The 20,069-nt window shown below is 46.4% G+C and overlaps 4 protein-coding genes across 4 annotated transcripts in view; 3 read left to right on the top strand and 1 right to left on the bottom strand.

Moving 5' to 3' along the window:
• Window positions 1–18,607, top strand: part of LOC309368792 (uncharacterized protein) — a gene marked incomplete at its 3' end in the record, with an annotated part of 476,991 nt that extends 458,384 nt beyond the window's left edge. Inside the window, exons 2-3 of the mRNA XM_081909099.1 lie at window positions 14,771–17,092; window positions 18,593–18,607. Coding sequence (XP_081765225.1) covers window positions 15,170–17,092; window positions 18,593–18,607 — 1,938 coding nt within the window. The 5' untranslated portion in view covers window positions 14,771–15,169. The remainder of the gene's footprint in view (window positions 1–14,770; window positions 17,093–18,592) is intronic.
• Window positions 3,271–4,218, top strand: LOC309369272 (olfactory receptor 52K1-like; the record flags this gene model as incomplete). Its single annotated transcript, XM_081910083.1, has 1 exon — window positions 3,271–4,218. One exon carries the CDS (start codon window positions 3,271–3,273, stop codon window positions 4,216–4,218), a length of 948 nt encoding a protein of 315 aa, XP_081766209.1.
• On the top strand, window positions 8,036–8,998 carry LOC309368793 (olfactory receptor 52D1-like; the record flags this gene model as incomplete). The annotated part of the gene is made up of 1 exon (XM_081909100.1): window positions 8,036–8,998. One exon carries the CDS (start codon window positions 8,036–8,038, stop codon window positions 8,996–8,998), a length of 963 nt encoding a protein of 320 aa, XP_081765226.1.
• A 167-nt stretch (window positions 18,608–18,774) lies between the features above and the next one.
• On the bottom strand, window positions 18,775–19,734 carry LOC309368791 (olfactory receptor 51H1-like; the record flags this gene model as incomplete). Its single annotated transcript, XM_081909098.1, has 1 exon — window positions 18,775–19,734. The coding sequence occupies one exon, from the start codon at window positions 19,732–19,734 to the stop codon at window positions 18,775–18,777; it is 960 nt and encodes a 319-aa protein (XP_081765224.1).
• Between the last annotated feature and the right edge of the window lie 335 nt (window positions 19,735–20,069).

Genomic DNA, 20,069 nt, shown 5'->3' with positions numbered 1-20,069 from the left:
CCCCGCCCATCTGGCTGGGCCCCCCCAGCCACTCTGGGCGGCTTCCATAGAAACCAGGAAACACTAAAATATCATACATTAAAAACTTCCCTGAACAGGGCTGCCTTAAGATGTTTTCTGAATGTCAGGTAGTTGTTTATCGTTTTGACATCTGCTGGGAGGGCGTTCCACAGGGCGGGCGCCACTACCGAAAAGGCCCTCTGCCTGGTTCCCTGTAGCTTTGCTTCTCGCAATGAGGGAACCGCCAGAAGGCCCTCGGCGCTGGACCTCAGCGTCCGGGCAGAACGATGGGGGTGGAGACGCTCCTTCAGGTATACTGGGCCGAGGCCGTTTAGGGCTTTAAAGGTCAACACCAACACTTTGAATTGTGCTCGGAAACGTACTGGGAGCCAATGTAGGTCTTTCAAGACCGGTGTTATGTGGTCTCGGCGGCCGCCCCCAGTCACCAGTCTAGCTGCCGCATTCTGGATTAGCTGTAGTTTCCGAGTCACCTTCAAAGGTAGCCCCACGTAGAGTGCATTGCAGTAGTCCAAGCGGGAGATAACTAGAGCCTGCACTACTCTGGCGAGACAGTCTGTGGGCAGGTAGGGTCTCAGCCTGCGTACCAGGTGGAGTTGGTAGACAGCTGCCCTGGATACAGAATTGACCTGTGCCTCCATGGACAGCTGTGAGTCCAAAATGACTCCCAGGCTACGCACCTGGTCCTTCAGGGGCACAGTTGCCCCATTCAGGACCAGGGAGTCAATGTCTCCGTTTTATTTTGAGGTACCTCTTAAGATATGAGTGCAATGCCTGCTCCTGCGATGCCACAGAATACTGAGCCAGTGAATACGAAGGCCAGGAGCAGTAAGAAGAGCAGGGAGGTTGGAGGAAGGGTGAGCTAGCAGAGGAGAGCCACGAAGAAGAAGAAGAAGGGAGACCTCAGGGTGGAGGCAAAGAGGAAGGAGAAAGTGGAGAGGGAAGATTGCAAGCCTCAGAGAGAAGGAAAGCGGGGAGAGCCAGTGTCAGAAATGTCAGACTGTGGACGAACAGCCTCTCCACAGGGTCCATCTCCCTCCATGAACCTAAGCAAAATATAATAAAGTATTTTTCAACAATAAAAATTAATAACACTAGATGTTCTAAGAAGTGAAGAAGAGACATTGGAGGTTTTTAAGCAGGTGTTGGGTGGTCATCATCATGGATGCTTTCATTGAGATTCCTGCAGGGTTTAGATTGTTGGCTATTTGCAGTATGTTAGTGCTGCAGAGAGCTTGCTGGGGAGACCATGCATTAAAAAGGGACTCAAAAATAACTTAAACAAGGTTTTAATCACAAAAACAAAAACTCCTTTTACACTAAATACATCAACAACAAACCAGACCCAACCACCAACCCATCCCCCAGGGTAATGGGAGAGGAGCTAGGTGCTGCTCCTTATATACTACACCCAATTGCTGACACACCTTAATCAGTACAACTCAGCAACACCTGCTATGTTTCACAGCTGGAAAGCTGGGTCTCGTTATCTTGCTCTGGCCCCTTAAAGACATACACATCAGGTGGAACAATGATGAACCTTTACATTTAAAGAAACCATTCAACATAGATGACCCTTGGGGTCCCTTCCAACTCTACAGTTCTATGATTCTGTGGCATAGAGCCTGCCCTGGTCACCAGTAAAGGACCACCTCGCTCATCAATTCATTTGGCCTTTGACTTATGGTGAAACTTTCCATTTTTATTATTTTGCCCCTTCAGGATTTTTTTGTGTGTTTTGTGAGCAAACACTAAATGACGGCGTCATTCTAATGAAACTCTAAGCATGACTATGCCCAGAGTTACCGTATTTTTCACTCCATAGGGCGCACCGGACCATAGGGCGCACCTAGTTTTTAGGGAGGGGGGAATAAAGGGAAAAAAATATCTCCTTTCCTGTAACGTGAAGCCATTGGTTCAAGTCCTACTGTCCTTGAGCCATTGGCTTGAGTTCTAGTTTCAAATGTGTGTGGTTCCTGCATTGCAGTGGTTGGAATAGGTGGTGCTTGGGGTCCCTTCAAACTCTACATTTCTATGATTCTATGAAACTACAGTTTTCAATGGAACATTTCCCACTTTGGAGCAGTACTGTACTATGTGGAAAGAGGCGAGTTTATGGGGCAGGTTGGTGGTGATAATAGTGGTCATAGAGAAGAACTACGTGCAGAGGTGACCCAGATATTCTTGGGTCTGGAAACCAAGCCTTATGCGGAATGGTTGAAGGAGTCAGCTATGTTTAGCCTGGAAGAGAGGAGACTGAGAAGTAATAGGATAGTCATCTCCTGATATCTGGAGGGCTGTCTCCTGGAAGATGGAGCGAGCTTGTTTTCTCCTGCTCCAGAGTAGGGCCTGAACCAACGGATTCAGATAACAAGAACTGAGATTCTGATGAAGGATTAGGAACAACCTACTGGTAGTAAGAGCCATTCTACCCAACAGACACCAATAATAATAGAAATTATAATAGTAATCGTAATAAGGTCACATTGTGCTGGGACCTGCCAGAACAACTGCAGAGGCTGGATCTCTGTCCACAAGCTGCTGGGCTATCTGACCCCATAGACTGAGATCCATGCTGGGATGTGGCACCTCCCAGCCCCTAGGACACTTGCAAGGCAGTCTTTGTCACGGGGCTGAACAACAGTGTGCGACGGCGTCACCTCTTATCAATCACCTTCTTTTTACTCCCCCCTTACGTTGAGGGGAGTTGCTAGTTTATAGCCGTTTTTGTAAACCTGAGTTGTAGCCCACTGGGAAGGCCTATGGGCACAGCATCGTGCTGCAACACTTCCTTTGCCTGGGGAAGGTCCAAGGTGGCAGATACAGGTTAGGCTGGGGAAAACCCCTGTAGCCAATAGTGAACCAGATGGTTCCATAGCCTTTCAATCAGCATACCGAGGCAACTTCCTGTATTCATATGGACAAATGCAAGAAGGATGAGTCTGTTTGTTGGTCATCATGGATGAAAGGAACCGATTGAGGTAATATGTCTCTGAATTCCAGATGGAAGCATCAAACAGCGGGAGGAGGGGGGATGCAGAGTGCTTGACTAGTTGGACCCTTGCCTGATCTATCAAAGCAGTGGCTAGTGTTCTTATCTTCTCCCCTTTTTTGCCAACAGAATTTGTGTCTCTGATGTCATAAGGAACTCCCCAGTTGTAGCATCGCAGAGTTATAGCTCAGAAAGAGCTTATGGTCCCATCTGGTATGCCTTGCCTGTGAAAGGAAAGGCTATTTGATGCAGATATCGACATGAACACGACTCCCAACCACACCTTCTCTGACCCCTCATTGTTCTTCCTGTCTGGTATTCCTGGACTGGAAAGCTCCCACGGTTGGATCTCCATACTTTTCTGCTCTGTCTTCACCACCTCCCTGCTGGGCAACAGCACCCTGCTGTACGTGATCAAGACTGATGAGAGCCTCCACAAACCCATGTTCTTCTTCCTCTCCATGCTGGCCTCCATTGACCTGACCTTGTCCCTCACTACCATGCCCAAAACACTGAGCATCTTCTGGTTCAGGGCCAGGGAAATAAGTCTGACCGTCTGCCTTGTTCAGATGTTTCTCCTCCACACCTTTTCCATCATGGAGTCTGCTGTGCTCTTGGCCATGGCCTTTGATCGCTACGTGGCCATCTGCCACCCTCTGAGGTACACCACCATCCTCACCAATTCCTTGGTAGCCAAAATTGGGCTGGTGGCTTTGGTGCGGGCTGCGGTCCTGATGCTCCCATTGCCCTTCCTGCTTAGGAGATTGCCCTATTGCCGCTCCCACGTCATCGCCCACTGCTACTGTGAGCACATGGCGGTGGTGAGATTGGCATGTGCCCACACTCGGTTCAATAACATCTACGGGATCATAGTTGCTCTCTTTGTTGTAGTACTTGATTTGACCTTTATTGGTCTTTCTTACACCAAGATCCTACAAACTGTCCTCAGTCTGGCTTCAAAGGAAGAGCAGCTCAAAGCCTTCAGCACTTGCATCTCTCACCTGTGTGCCATATTGGTTTTCTACACTCCTGTGGTCCTCTCCTCAGTCATCCATAGATTTGGTCACCATGTTGCTCCCTACATACACATCCTGCTGGCCAACTTCTACCTCCTCTTCCCACCCATGATGAACCCCATCATCTATGGGGTGAAGACCAAACAGATACGGGACAGAGCTCTCCTCCTCTTCCACCGGAAAAGCTTTTGAAGGGCAATCTGGCATGGGAAGCCACGCCAAGGTGCCTGTTCACAACGATTATCATACCCATGGGTGGTTCTGTTCTTCACGGTTACAAACTTGGTTGGATGCTCAACAGCTTTAAAGGAGGATTATACAAATCCCACTGGGTGGAAATCACAGAAGGAAAGAGTGTCCATGTGAGAGGAGGGGAAATAAATGGAGCCATTTCTTAGGGAGTTTTGGGGTAGTTGAGAGATGGTTTACAGAAGAGTAGGAGGGAAAGAGGGAGATAGAGAATTGGTTCTGGCTTGTGTGTAACATCCACTCAACTTTGCCCGCCCCGATCTGGCCACAGTGATCCATGCGGCGGTCAGCTCCAGGCTTGGCTCCTGTAATTCGCTCTATGTGGGGCTGCCCTTGAAATTGTCCCAGAAACTCCAGCGGGTGCAGAATGTTGCAGCGAGGCTCCTCCCGGGATCCCTGCCATGGGAGCATATTCACCCAGTGCTTTACCAGTTGCACTGGCTCCCGGTGGAATATAGGGTCAGGTTTAAGGTGCTGGTTTTGACCTTTAAAGCCTTTTGTAGCTTAGGGCCCTCATATTTACGGGACCGCCTCTCCTGGTCTGCCCCACAGAGGACCTTAAGGTCCATGAATAATCCTAGTTTAGAGGTCCCAGGCCCTAAAGAAGTCAGATTATCCTCCACCAGGGCTAGGCCTTCTCAGTGATGGCTCTGACCTGGTGGAATGCTCTTTCCCATGAAACTAGGGCCCTTCAGGATTTAACCTCCTCCCGTCGGGCCTGTAAGACAGACCTATTCCGCCTGGCTTTCAATTTGAATTTAGCCTGATCTTTTATTCCCTTTTCTTCCCTCCCCTTTTTATGAAGATTACCCGCTCTGGGATCCCACAGCTAATTCTCCCCTGGTCTCCTCACTGGCCCAAATAGGACTAATTTAGCCAGCTAGCCCTGGTGATCATCTAATGTTTATTGGATGGATTTTCCCATAAATTGATTTTTGAACTTGTTATTCACGCTTTTATACTGTATTTTATGCTGTTTTTTATTGAATCACAATTAAGTGTTTAAAATTTGTTGTTAGCCACCCTGAGCCCAGTTTTCAGAACCAGGAAGGGTGGGGTATAAATAAAAAAATATTATTATTATTATTATTATTATTAAGGAAAATATCTGCAGCTAGAGAAAGGTGTATCTGAGCTTAGACAGTAAAACTGTGTTGTGTGTCTTGGGAGAGTCTTCAGAGAGGAGTTGACTGGAGGGCTGAGTTTGAGCAACAGAAGTAGAAGCTGGGAGGATAATGTCTCCTTGCGTCTCATTCCAGTCAGGAAGGGAGAGATCTAGTCTGGAAACCTATAACCTATTACCTAAAGTGTAATAAATGAAGAAAGTTAATCAAGCTGTGCTTGATTAGAAGCCTGTAACATCCATGAGATTTAGTATATTATTAATAAGTTAACTGCTTCCTGAAAGAATATTACCTCCTGATACATCCTTTGCTTTATCCATTTCATTCTGTTAAATAAATCTTTCCTATTTGTTCAACTTCTACCTGATTCTCCAAGTACCAAAGTTTTCTCTCATACAATATCCAGCAGAGCTAACTTGTGCTGGTTAAAAAAAACATATTGATAGGAGACATAGGGAGTCGGGGGTTCACCATGCCTCATGTCTCTGAACTCCCCCGAGATCTCCTCTGGAGTATCTGCAGGGAGGACGAGTCATTTGCCAGTGGCCCTGAACTACAGCTCACAAGATTCTCTCTCTCTCTCTCTCTCTCTCTCTCTCTCTCTCTCTCTCTCTCTCTGTGTGTGTGTGTGTGTGTTGGTGTGTGTGGTGTGTATGCAGCCTTGGTGATTTTCAGCAAGAATCTCCCTGGACAGAACACATTCCATCCCAGCTGCGTGAAGCTGGCCTGGCCTGCTCCCTAGCAACCATCCCTAGGCAATAGCCAAGTGGGCTTCATAGAACCCCTTGCACCTTACGCACCCAGAATCACCAAGGGATTTATTACCTGTGCTCCATCTCCCACGGATGCAGCACCTGAGGGACTCTGAAGTCACTAAAAATCCCCTGCCATTATCTCGACCTAGCTGTTCCAAAGCCTATAAAATGAAGGCACTGAACCCGCCCACCTCGCAGATGTGCCTGGGCTGGGCACAGGTGAGCTATGGATCCAAGCTGTTTCTGGACCAAGGACTTCAAGGACCCTGGAGAGATCCATGCACCTCGCCAGCTGATACAGACATAAAAAACTGATCTAAAGTAAGAGGTGTGGGTCCGTGTGCCATTTCTGATTAATCACCTACTGCATGTGTGAAGAAGTGTGCATGCACACGAAAGCTCATACCAAGAACTAACTTAGTTGGTCTTTAAGGTGCTACTGGAAGGAATTTTTTTTGTTTTGTGAGGTGAGTGAGGCTGAGAGACTTCAGAGAAGTGTGACTGGCCCAAAGTCACCCAGCAGCTGCAGGTGGAGGAGCAGGGAAGCAAACCCGGTTCCCCAGATTACGAGTCTACCGCTCTTAACCACCACACCATGCTGGCTCTCCAGCAGCACTTTCTCCGCTAGAGGATGGTAGAATGGTCTGCACGGAGTGGCCATTGGGGGACCCACGTCTGGGCTGAGGGTCTCGAACATAGACTAGTTGATAACATTGGTCAGTGCAGACAATCGTGAGCTGGTCTCACTCAGTATAGGATAGCTGCTTATAGCTGTTCTGCTTTTAGGCTTCCCATTGGGACATCTGGCAAAGCAGGATGCTGGACCAGGTGAACTTTCTGCCTAATCAAGCTACAGGGCTCTTCTTGTGTTTTTAATGCTGGGTGCATATGGGGGAGGGAGATGGGTGCCTTGGGCTTGTCAACGTCTTCTCAAAGCACTTATGCTCCCTGACCCTAACCCTGAATTTATCTGCAGTTGTGACATGGCCTGGATCCATCCTCATGTTTAGGGAAACTTTTAATGTTTAATAGGTAATTGTATTTTAGTGTTCTGTTGGAAGCCACCCAAAATGGCTGGGGAAACCCAGCCAGATGGGCGGGGTATAAATATATTATTATTATTATTATTATTATTATTATTATTATTATTATTATTCTATCCTTTCTTTTCATGCAGGTGCTTTACTCCAGAATTGGACTCCTGAGGATGTTGTTCTGGCACTAGTTGTTCTCTTCTTGAACTTCCTTTTTCCCTTTCAAAGATATAAATTAAGTCAAAAATATATTTTTTAAAATTATCACCCCCAAAGACCAGTCAGAAGAGCTGAAGAATGGGGGTAAACAAAAGCAACTTTTCCAAAAAGGGGGCTTCTTGATGAGTAATTGATGGGGGGATCCTAGGAGAATCTATAGAGCACCCCTGAATTGTCTGATTCCACAATTTAGACCAAGCAGCAAAAGCCCACCTCTCTCTCAAGCCTCCTCATTGAGAAGCATCAAATTCATTTTCTATCTGCTTGCTTTTTGATGGAGCATATAAAGAGAACCGACCTTAGAAGAACAGAGACTATTCATAGCAGCAAGAAAGACCCTAAGGTCAGTAGTCTCCCACTGGGCAATGTCTCTGGAAGCCAGTATATGCAACTACACGAAAATCTAGAGGAAGCCACCTTTTACGATTTTACAAGGAGCAGTCTGAACACATCCATGTAAAGTCAGGAGCACCTGTGTCACAAAGGGAGAAATTCAGACAGATAAGCTGTAGGGTCAGATCTTTGCTCAATTTAACACGAACAATCTCACTGCAATGGGGGAGCTTTAATCAAAGGAAGTGGCTCTACTCTCTCTGCATACTGTATATGCAATTCACTAGCATCTGTCATGCCAGACATTGGCAACATTAGCAGCCATGGCCCTTCCTCCTCCTCCTCCTTCTTTCTCCTGGGTCTCCCAGGTCTGGAGAACATACAGGTTTGGATCTCCATCCCCTTCTGCTTCATCTATGCCATGGCTGTCTTTGGCAATGCCACCCTGCTCTGGATCATCAAGACTGATTCCAGCCTCCACAAGCCCATGTACCTCTTCCTCTCCATGCTGGCTTTGACAGATATAGCCATGCCCACTTGCATCGTTCCCAAGATGCTGGGCATCTTCTGGGCTGGCACCCAAGAGATCACCTTTGCTGGCTGCCTGGTGCAGATGTTCATGATCCATGCCCTCTGTGCGGTGGAGTCTGGGACCCTCACTGCCATGGCTTATGACCGCTACGTGGCCATCTGCTCCCCACTCAGCTACACAACATTACTGACGACAAACACCGTGGCAAAGTTTGGTGCTGTTATCGGGGTCCGGGCCTTCATCATTGTCTTGCCCTTTCCTTTCCTGGTGAAGAGACTGCCATTCTGCCACTCCCACCTTATATCCCATTCCTACTGTGAACATATGGCAGTAGTGAAGCTCGCATGTGGGGACACCACACCCAACAACCTCTATGGGTTGATACTATCCCTTGTCATTGTCGGTGCTGACCTTGGCTTTATCTTCGTCTCCTATGGGCTGATCCTACATGCTGTTTTCCAGCTGCCTTCGCTGGAGGCCAGGCACAAGGCCCTGGGTACCTGTGGGGCCCATGTGGGGGTCATCATCATCCTCTACACACCGGGCCTCTTTTCTTTCCTCACCCACCGCTTTGGACATAACATCCCTCACCACGTCCACATCTTCCTGGCAAACATCTATCTCATGGTTCCAGCCATGCTCAACCCCATCGTTTATGGGGCCAAGACCAAGGAGATCCGTGAACGGGTGCTGAGTGCACTGGGGCTGAGGAAGAGCGCCTCCTAGACTCCCAAGGGGGAACTGCAGGAAGAGCAGGAGAGGAGCAGGAGGACAGGGATGAGCTGCCAGGGGCGTTGAAGAACTTTACCCCCATGGTGTCTTCTCAAGTTGTCAGGGGAGGTGTCAGAATTCATCCATTGCTTGTTGGCACAGCATGTTTAAGTGAGGAGGTTTGGGGGGGGGTGTATTCACTTGTCAGTGATGATATGTAACAATATTGTCTCATGGTCTTACCAATATTTTTTGTAATGCTTTGTAATGCTTTTGTAACTGCTTTGTCCTGGATGAGGCATGGGACTTTTGTCTGGGGAGCTGACCAGTTAACATGGAGGGTTTGCTGGTATTAGGTTTGTTACAGGAATTCTAAGGTCTCAAATATAGAATAAATGTTGATAATTGGACAAGGTTGAAGCAGGAATCAGCCAATAAAGGAATGACCAAGGATTTGAGGGAAAATCGCCCTTTATTTGGTTGCAAGCAGTCTCCAGTCTTAAGGCAGACAGAAGCATCAAGCTATGCTTAGCTCAGGCTTTTATAGAAGAGTTTGGATTTGATACCCCGCTTTATCACTACCTGAAGGAGTCTCAAAGCGGCTAACATTCTCCTTTTCCTCCCCCCCCCCACAACAAACATTTTGTGAGGTGAGTGAGGCTGAGAGACTTCAGAGAAGTGTGACTAGCCCAAGGTCACCCAGCAGCTGCATGTGGAGGAGCGGAAACGCGAGCCCAGTTCCCCAGATTACGAGTCCACCATTCTTAACCAGTACACCACACTGGCTCTCACCACACGTATACATTTCAGAGGACCAGCCCACATGATACATGAGCAATTAAACTCGAACACTCTGGCATACTGTATTTTAACTCCATAAGACGCATCTGACCATAAGACGCACCTAGTTTTTAGAGGAGGAAAACAGGGGGGAAATATTCTGAATCAAATGTTGTACTAAACTATTTAATAAACTACCGGTATATCAGAGTGAGAGTGAGAGGGACAGGAGCTTTATGTTTCTTTAGCATGCGTGCTCAAGGAGCGACGAGTGGGGAGGCAGCACGCCCCCGACGGACCTGACACAGGAACCCCAGCAGCCTCCTCTCGTGTAAGCGGCTTCTCTCCGGCTCTGCTGCTTCAAAGCGAGCCACGGAGGAGGGAAGGAAGGGGAGCCATGGATCCTCTGCTCGCAACTGCAGCAGGATCCTGCCGCCATCCGTAGGCATTCACTCCATAAGACACACAGACATTTCCCCTTACTTTTTAGGAGGAAAAAAGTGTGTCTTATGGAGCGAAAAATACGGCAGTTCATGACACGGGATGAGCCAGGTCAAGAAGGTCGTTACAGCATGCAATTATGCAGTGCCGGTTTCTTACATGGCTTCCCATTCTTCCCTTAGATCTCTGGGCCAAAGATAACAATTGGCAAGCTTCCTGGTAACCTTACACTTAACAGGCGAGGATCTCTAGCTTATGCCTATCAGGTAAGGATTTCAATCACTGTCACATTTCAGGAGGCCTTTCATCTATATTTCCCTTGCTAAGATTCATGCATGTTTAGCCTGCAAGTCTTCCCATTGGAGCAATTTTATAACTTATAAACTTTCTTTGCTGCACTGTGATGTTTGCTCGTTAGCATGCGAGTTTTCATGTTAATTGTCCAGCTCCTAACTGCTGGTCTGTTCACAGTGACCTTGAAAGTGTTTCTGCTCTTCCTATATGCACAGCACGAGGGATTGGATATGACAGGAAACTAGAATTCCCCTTTGCAGCAGGCTTCTATTTAAACAAGCTCCTTTTGGGGTGCCGTTTGAAGTCAAGTCTTTTAAATGATTTTCATTGTCTTTTTTAAAAAATCATTTTCCAGCTTGTGCTGTTTGTATTCATAAAGCTCCTTTAGAATTAACAGGCTTCACTGTGATGATTTCTCAGCCCCTGAGGAGTATCTGGAGTTTGTCTATAGCACTGATGGGCTGTAATCAGCTGTAACTTAGCGGAACTTCAAAAAGAATTTTCTAGCCATTTGAACTGGTGTTCAGCACAGGAAAGAGAGAAAACTTTTTGCAAGCAAACATTTCAGTGTTGGTGTTTTTAAGCTACCTTTCTCATTTCTCTAAGCAAACTTTTTTTAAAAATAAAATAAAATTTATTTAAAGTTTTTGTGACAGAAAAAGAAGTAAAAACTGGGGGGGGGGGAGCTTACAACCACAGTCATTCAATATAATTCCAATTACAAGCACAAACATTTTACTTTTATATCACATTCTTAATGATTTTCCAAATACCACCCTCTACTTCCCTCCCCCCCCGACTTCCCTTCACCCGTGTGAGATCTTACTGGCATTTGTTTCTTGTTGTGCTAGCACTTATTTATACTTAATAGTCATATCCTTTATAATATCATCTTGTATCCTTGTGAATCTTTCCTTTTACGTTTATGTTAAAATTAATTTCTATATCCATATTTTTTCCATATATATCTCTACACAATCCCACTCTCTCTTAATTTTTTGCATGGGGCAGCCCCTAATTGATGCTGTTAATTTTTCCATCTCCATAAATTCACAAATCTTAATTCTCCATTCTGGTATTTTTCCTGTTTTCCAATTTTTTGCCACGAGTAATCTAGCCGGTGCTGTCACATAGAGGAATATATTCTTTTTATCTTTGGGGATATCATTGGTTATTAAGCCTAACAGATATGCTTCTGGCTTTTGGAGGATTGTGCTCTTAAATATTCTTTTCAACTCTTCATGTATCTTGGTCCAAAATTGTTTAATCACCTTACACCCCCACCACATATGGTGCATTGTTCCCACCTCCGCTTTACATCTCCAACAAAGGTTTGAATATTTCTTATAGACCTTTCCAATTTTACTGGGGTGAGGTACCAACGATAACACATTTTCATTATATTTTCTCTTATCAAATAACAAGCTGTGAAATTTATATTGACACTCCATAATTTTTCCCACCTCCCTAAATGTATTTTCTTGCCCAGATCTTGTGACCACTTTATCGTTGTTTCTTTTATTACTTCATCTTTCAATTCCCACTCAAGGAGTAGATTGCACATTTTTTATATTATTTATTTATTTATCATCATCATCATCATCATTATTATCATTATTATATATTTTTTTGGTCTGGCATACAAAGGAAAATGCCTCGGGAGTGGGATTGCTAAGAGAGAGGGGAACAGAGGAAAAGTGTTCCCTCGCTCTGTCGGGATTCACAGAATGCTGTGTGAGATAGCAAGCCTGCAGGCTTGAGTTTGCTAGCTGATGCAACTGGCTGATGCAATCAGCCTGCAATACTTTCTATGGAAGTGCTGGGTCAGAAAGACTCGGCAGTAATGTGCTGTCAGTTGATTGGTTGTCATCGGTTTAAAGGGGAAACCTGTCCAGCAGTAAGTGTGGGGTGTAGAAGAGTGTGGTCAGAGAGAGAGAGATAGAAAGGTCTTCCTATTTGCCTTAAGGAGCAGCCAGGTACTCTGTTTGATTGTATGAACTGCTCGTGTATTATAGCCTGTAGATTATTGTATATTGTATATACTGCACTGCGCTGAAGAAACTGGAACTCTGAGCATTTCTGCTAAAGCGCCGTTGAGAATTCTCGACAGGGTTATGGGCCCAGCACGCTTCCTCTGTGCAAGAGTACAGGTAGCAGTTATCTAGCCGTGGGTGCTGGAGGTGAGCTGCAGGTATGGAGCAGTCCAGAGCTGGCATGTTGCTAGAGAAGCTGATGGCCACGAATTACAACATCTGATTGGTCCGCATGTAACACTTCCTCAAGCGTGAGGGCCTGTGGAAAGTGGTGGAAATTACACCGCAACCCCCTGAGGAGGAGGAGGACGATGATGAAAAGCTGGCACAAGCAGAGGCCCAGATAGAAAAGGATGAGAAAGCCTTGGCTACGATCATCCTTGGAGTGGACGACAGCCAGCTAGTCTATGTAGCAGATAAGGTGATGGCAAGTGAGGTGTGGAATGCACTCAAGGCTGTCTATGTGCGAGAGACAGCTGGCTCACTGATAACACTGACCAGGAGAATGTACCGGTGTCAGATAAAACAGGGTGACTCCCTGGTAAACCACCTAAAGTTCCTAACATGCTGTTTCCAGGAGCTAGCCTTAAGAGGGAGGCCTGCGGGGGAAGAGGAAAAAGTCTTTATGGTCTTGAGTTCCCTTGACAACAGCTATGATATGCTGGTCAATTCCCTTGAGTCCCTTGAGACTGATATGCTGACTCTGGAATACGTCACCGGATGGTTGTATGCAGAAGATGACAGGTGTGCAGAGCAAAAGATGACCTCAGCCCAGCTGTCAGAGCATCTCAAAGGGAACAACAGCCGGGAAGAGCAGAGGTGTCGGGAGCCAGAGAAACAACCAGGAGGACCTGCTGCAGACCAGCCAGTGGTCAACAAAGTAAAAGGGTGTTTTTGCTGCAAGTCCAGTGGACATCTGCTTCGGGACTGCCCAAGAAAACAACAAAACAGCAGAAGCACAGGAGGCAGCAGAAAGAGTCTACCGCTTGAGTGTCTGCAGATGGCCAAGAAAATGAAGAGCTGTGGGTTCTGGGCAGCGGAGCTTCTCAAACTTTTTGTAAAAGAAAAGCATTGCTGGCTGATGCTAGGGCTTCGAACAAAAAGCATGTAAGTCTTGCTACAGGCCAGAAAGCTAATGTGATCTCTGAGGGGGAGATTGTGGGACACACATTCAGGAATGTGTTGTGTGTGCCGAGTTTGCAAAACAATCTCCTGAGTATTCCTGACTTGGCAAAAGCAGGCTTTGAAGTAAACTTTATGGGAGATCAGTGCTAGATAAAGCAAAATGGGGTAGTGTTGGCAAATGCTAACCTTAGAACCAATATGTATGTACTGCAGTGTGAGTCTAAGGTTGTGAATGTGCAAAAAGTCCCAACCCACAATATGTGTATTCATCTCCTGCACAGGCATCTGCCTCATGCTGGCTTTAAGGTGCTGAACAAAACTTTGGAGTTGTCGGGGGGGGGGGGGAATGAAAAACATTAAAAGTTGTGATAATTACTTAGACTGTAATATCTGCAAGGAGGTTAAAAGCACGGCTTGCCCAGTAGCAAGAGCAAGCCAGAGAGAAACCAAAAAACCACTGGAGTTGATTCATGCTGATGTAACTGGTCCTTTTCCACCAAGTGTCTCCTGTAACAAGTATTGTTTAATACTAGTGGATGACTAGTTTTGGCTGGGTCTACCCACCAAAGCAAAAGTCTGAAGTTGCCCAAACTTTGAAGTTATGGGTAAGAAGGGTAGAAAGGTAGCTTGGCCAAAAGGTTGCCGTTTACCACCTGCCCGGGGCGGGGCCTGAAGCCTCACAGGGACTGCTGCGCTCTGCTGCCCAGGAGGACTCTCCTGTGTGAGTGTCTGGGGGCCCTGCTCCTTCCTGCCACTTACCACCTGGCCCAGGGCAGGGCCTGATGGGCATCACTAGGATAGTTGCTGTTTCTGCTGGATGGGTGCAGAGTGCTTTTAAAATGTTTTAAAATTTTTCTTTTGAATTTTTTGTATGTGGGGTGGGGGTGGGATGGATGTTTATTGGGCCTGGGAATTTGTTTGATTTTATGTTTTTGTAATTTTTATTGTTTTTTGTTTGTATTGTTTTATTTGTTGTTTTTAAAGGTGCTATTTTGTTCTTAAGGGGAGGGGTCAGGGCTGCTGGGGAGTAGGTCCCAGCCAACAAAATGGCTGGGGCATGTTCCACAGGGGGGGATGCACTGGGACACCTGATCTCAGTGATCACGGGTAGGAGGAGGAGTTACGCTAAGACCAGACCATGTCATTACAGAGGAGGCAGGTTTAGTCGTTGTCTGAGGACTATCCCTGCCTCCGGGTCTGGTCCTGACCGGATGGATACTGGAATCAACAGGGGAAACCCACATGACCTGAAAGTGTTGCTGTGCAATGCCAGGTCAATGATGAATAAAACCACTGCCATCCACGACCTGATTGTGGATGGAGGACTTGACCTGGCATGTGTAACAGAGACTTGGTTGGATGAAGCAGATGGGCCTGTCCTTGCCGCTGCTTGTCCACCAGGTTTCTCTTACGCACAGCAACCCAGGTCATGTGGGCGGGGAGGGGGCGTTGCAGTGATTTTTAGGAAGTCATTAGTTTGCACCAGACGTCCTATTGGAAAGACCCTGAGTGCATGTTCTGGAAGTTGGGCAATAGGGGCAGTACAGGATTCCTTTTGGTGTACCGACCTCCCTGCTGCACCAAGGATTCCCTGCCCGAGTTGCTTCAGGTCGTGGCGGATGTTCTCCTGGAGACACCTAGCTTGGTCGTCCTAGGAGATTTTAACATCCATGCCGACACAACCTTACAAGGGGCAGCTCGGGACTTTGTGGAAAGCATGGCCTCCATGGGGCTGTCCCTGAATAAGTCTGGCCCAACCCATAGCCACGGACATGCCTTGGACCTGGTGTTTACCTCTATGGATGTTGGTGATCTGACACTAAGTAAAAGTGAAACGAAAGAAGTGCCATGGTCAGATCACTTCCTGGTGCAAATGGACTTCTCCGTGACCCTTCCCCTCTGCAGGGAGGTGGGACCAATTCGGATGGTCCGCCCCCGCCACTTAATGGATCCAAATGGTTTCCAGAGAGTGGTAGTGGATGCTTTATCCCATGTTGATGGCCTTTCAGCCGATTCCCTGGTGGCCCGCTGGAATGTGGAGTTAACCAGGGCTATTGACTGTTTGGCTCCGAAGTGCCCTCTCCGATTGCATGGAGCCCGGGCAGCCCCGTGGTTTTCCACGGATCTGAGGGCAATGAAACAATCGTTGAGACAGCTAGAGCGCCGGTGGCAGATAACTCATTCCGAATCTGACCAGACACAGGTTAGAGCTCAACGTCGAGCCTACCAAGTGGTGATAGTGACGGCGAAGAAGACATTCTTCACCGCCTCTATTGCATCTGCAGAAAACAGCAGCAAGAGACTTTTTCAGGTGGTTCACAATTTAGCGGAACCACCTACGACATCGGGGCCCAGTACGGGCCACATGATCTCCTGCAATGATTTTGCAAAGTTTTTTGCAGATAAAATCGCTCAGTTTCGGGAAGAAGTAGACTCCACCGTGGGAGCAGGGCCGGGGCGGGAGAGTGCTAGAGTTCTGTCTAGTCAAGTTGTGTGGGATCAATTCCAATCTGTTACCTCCGAGGATGTGGACAGGCTGCTTGGACGAGTGAAGCCAACCCCCTGTCTCCTGGATCCTTGCCCATCCTGGCTTATAAAAGCTAGCTGGGAAGGACTGGGCGATGGGCTTCGTGGGGTGGTGAATGCTTCCCTCTGTGAGGGAGCCTTCCCAGACCCGCTGAAAGAGGCGGTTATTAAACCGCTTCTTAAAAAACCATCTTTAGATGCGGCCACGATGGCCAATTATCGCCCAGTCTCAAATCTTCCATTCTTGGGCAAGGTGATTGAGCAAGTGGTTGCTGAACAACTCCAGACACGCCTGGAAGAAGCGGACCATTTGGATCCCTTCCAGTCGGGATTCAGGCCTCATCATGGGACTGAAACTGCCTTGGTCGCACTGGTTGATCTCCAGCGGGCTAGGGACAAAGGTGAGAGCTGTTTCCTAGTTCTGCTGGATCTCTCAGTTGCGTTTGATACCATCGACCATAACATCTTTCTGGACCGTCTTGAGGGGCTGGGAGCTGGGGGCACTGTCATACAGTGGTTCCGCTCCTTCCTCCTGGGCCGTGTTCAGAAAGTGGTGGGGGGGGATGAGTGCTCAGACCCCTGGGCTCTCACTTGTGGGGTGCCTCAGGGTTCTGTCCTCTCCCCCATGCTTTTCAACATTTACATGCAGCCACTGGGAGAGATCATCAGGAGGTTTGGGCTGGGTGTTCATCAGTATGCGGATGATACCCAGCTCTACCTCTCTTCAGAACCAGTGAAGGCAGTGAACGTCCTGTGTGAGTGTCTGGAGGCGGTTGGAGGATGGATGGCGGCTAACAGATTGAGGTTGAATCCTGACAAGACAGAAGTATTGTTTTTGGGGGACAGGAGGCAGGCAGGTGTGGAGCATTCCCTGGTCCTGAATGGGGTAACTGTGCCCCTGAAGGACCAGGTGCGCAGCCTGGGAGTCATTTTGGATTCACAGCTGTCCATGGAGGCTCAGGTCAAATCTGTATCCAGGGCAGCTGTTTACCAGCTCCATCTGGTACGTAGGCTGAGACCCTATCTGAGTGCAGACTGTCTCGTCAGAGTGGTACATGCTCTGGTTATCTCCCGCTTGGACTACTGCAATGCGCTCTACATGGGGCTACTTTTGAAGGTGACCCGGAAACTACAACTAATCCAGAATGCGGCATCTAGACTGGTGATTGGGAGTGGCCGCCGAGACCATATAACATCCCCCTGCCAGATAAATCTAGAAATATTTTTTTGCCATTCTTTGAAAAATCTAAGTTCTTCTTTATTTCTTTCCAAGTAGCTGTGTAATTATCTTTAAAAATATTTTTATTCTTAACTGTTAACCATACACCTAAATATTTAACTTTTTCTCTCTACATAAATCAGTGGTTTGCTGTAGGTCCTTTTTATATTGCTCTGCCATGTTTTCACCAAGACCTTACTTTTATTTTTATTTAATTTGAAACCTGCCACATGACCAAATTTCAAGACTCTTCGTATGCTACTCTTCAGGTCTTCCACAGTAATCAGAAGGTCATCTGCAAAAGCTTTCAGTTTATATGCTTTACCATTATTCCTCTTATTGTCTCATTTGATCTGATATTCTTTGGCAATGTTTCTAACACTAAAATAAACAATAACGGTGACAGGGGACACCCTTGTATTGTCCCCTTTGTTATTTTACATTTTTCAGTCATCACATTATTGACAATCAACATAGCCTGTTGGTCTGAATAAATTGCCTCAATACCTTTACCAAATGCCTCTCCAAAGTTCATCATTTCTATCTTTTTTTCATAAATGACCATGAGACATTGTCAAATACCTTCTCTGCATCGATAAACATCAATGCAGCTTGTTTTTCATTCCTGGCCCCCAGATACCCTATAATATCAATTATATTCCTTAAGTTGTCCTTCACCTGGTGGCTTGGTAAAAAACCAGCCTGTTCATGATGAATTAAATCCTTTAACACCCCTTGCAAATAATTCATAATCATTATTTAATAGAGAAATTGGGATCAATGTGATATAGGCCTCTGTCCAAGACTCTTGTACTTTCCCAATATTTAAAATCTCATTCATTACAAATTTAAGTGGTTGTACCACATACTCTTGTAGATTACTGGGAAATTTCTAAAGCTCCTGAGCAAGGTCCTGAAGTTCTGCTCCAGATCTTGTTGAGATCTTGTGTGTGCTCCTCTCTTTCATAAGGGTAGACAAAGGAGATGTGCCCAGATGGGGGAGAAATTTGATTCTGTTCACATTTAAAAGTGGAGTTACTACTACAAGCACACTAAATGCACAACATTTGTGGGGAAAAGGTTACAGAAAATCCAGTTGTCTGATGGGATCTATATGAAGTTAGCTGTGTCTCTGCAAACCATACAAATCTTGACTTTTGTGCCAAAACAGGCTAACTTCTTTGTGTCTAGGTGAAGATAGTATGAATGAGTAAGCACATTAGATCGGCAGAAAGGGAGCCATTTAATTAGAAATGGAAATGGGAAGCAGACACAGAGACTTCTGGAGGAGATATGGTTCAACCCATCCCTAATTTTAAACCACTTTATCAAATAATTATCCTTCTGTGATAAAAGGCATTTCAAAATAAATATCAACTCCTACTTTTTCTAAACTGGAAAATGTTGCATAACTTCTGTCGAATCTGCTGAGTCTTCACGCTATATACAACAGGATTGAGAAGTGGAGGGACCGTAACAAAAATGTTGGCCATCAGCATGTGGATAATGGGGGAAAGGTGTCTCCCAAATCGATGTGCCATACTGATGCCAATCATTGGCACATAGAAAATCAAAATGGCAGCAATGTGGGCCACACAGGTGTTCAAAGCCTTCAGACACTCTTTTCGGGATGCAATGCTCAAAACAGTCTTCAGAATCAGGACATATGATACAAGAATGATGAATACATCCAAGCCTAAAGTGGAAACAATTGCTATCAAACCATATAAAACGTTGACTCTTGTGTCTGCACAGGCTAACTTCATGGCATCTTGGTGGAGACAGTAGGAATGAGAAAGGACATTGGATCGGCAGAAAGGGAGCTTTGAAAGAAGAAAAGGGGGTGGGAAACAGATACAGAAACTTCTGGAAAAGACAGCTATGCCTATTTTTGCTATTAACGTATTTGGGAGACGGGACCTGTATCTCAGTGGATCACGGATGGCAATGAACCGGTCAAAAGCCATTGCCACAAGAATGCCAGACTCTGCCCATTGGAATGAATGGATAAAGAACATCTGGCTGATGCAGGCATTGAATGGGATTTCCCCAGAGTCAAACCAGTAGACCCCCAGCATAGTTGGCATGGTGGAGATGCAGAGGCCCAGATCCGAGCAGGCGAGCATGGAAAGGAAGAAGTACATGGGCTCATGGAGGCTTGGGTCAATCTTGATGACATAGAGGATAGTGAAATTTCCCAACAGAGTCAGGGCGTAGAGCACAAACAATGGGAAGGCCACCCAAGAGTTCTTCTCTTGCATCCCAGGGATGCCAATCAGGACAAAGGTTTGGTGGCTCACCAGGGTCTCATTGGAGCTGGTGATGGAGGACATGATTCACCTAGTGCTTTTGCTGGAAAGATATTAAGGAATAAAAGTCAAATGGATATCTGTAAATCTGGTTCTATCCTAGTTTAGTTCAACATCAGACATTGTTTTAGAGCCTCAAAACCCATTTGGAAAAGAAATATTCCAAATCAGACATACTATTCTCTCTTCTAAGCCCAACCAGTGTCAGTTTTATGATTTATTCATTTGTTATTTACAGAGTTTTAATTCACACCTTTGCCAAAGGGGATCTCAAGCAGTTTTAAGAGGGTTTCTGCTCTCAGGTTTACATATAAAATTATGGGACAGAGAAATGCATGGGGAGGGAAGCAGAAGAAGCT

This window comes from Podarcis melisellensis (genome assembly GCF_964234715.1).
Source record: "Podarcis melisellensis genome assembly, chromosome: 4".
Classification (NCBI taxonomy): domain Eukaryota; kingdom Metazoa; phylum Chordata; class Lepidosauria; order Squamata; family Lacertidae; genus Podarcis; species Podarcis melisellensis.
The sequence above is the reverse complement of the archived record's forward strand: the minus strand, read 5'-3'. Positions and strand labels throughout refer to the sequence as shown.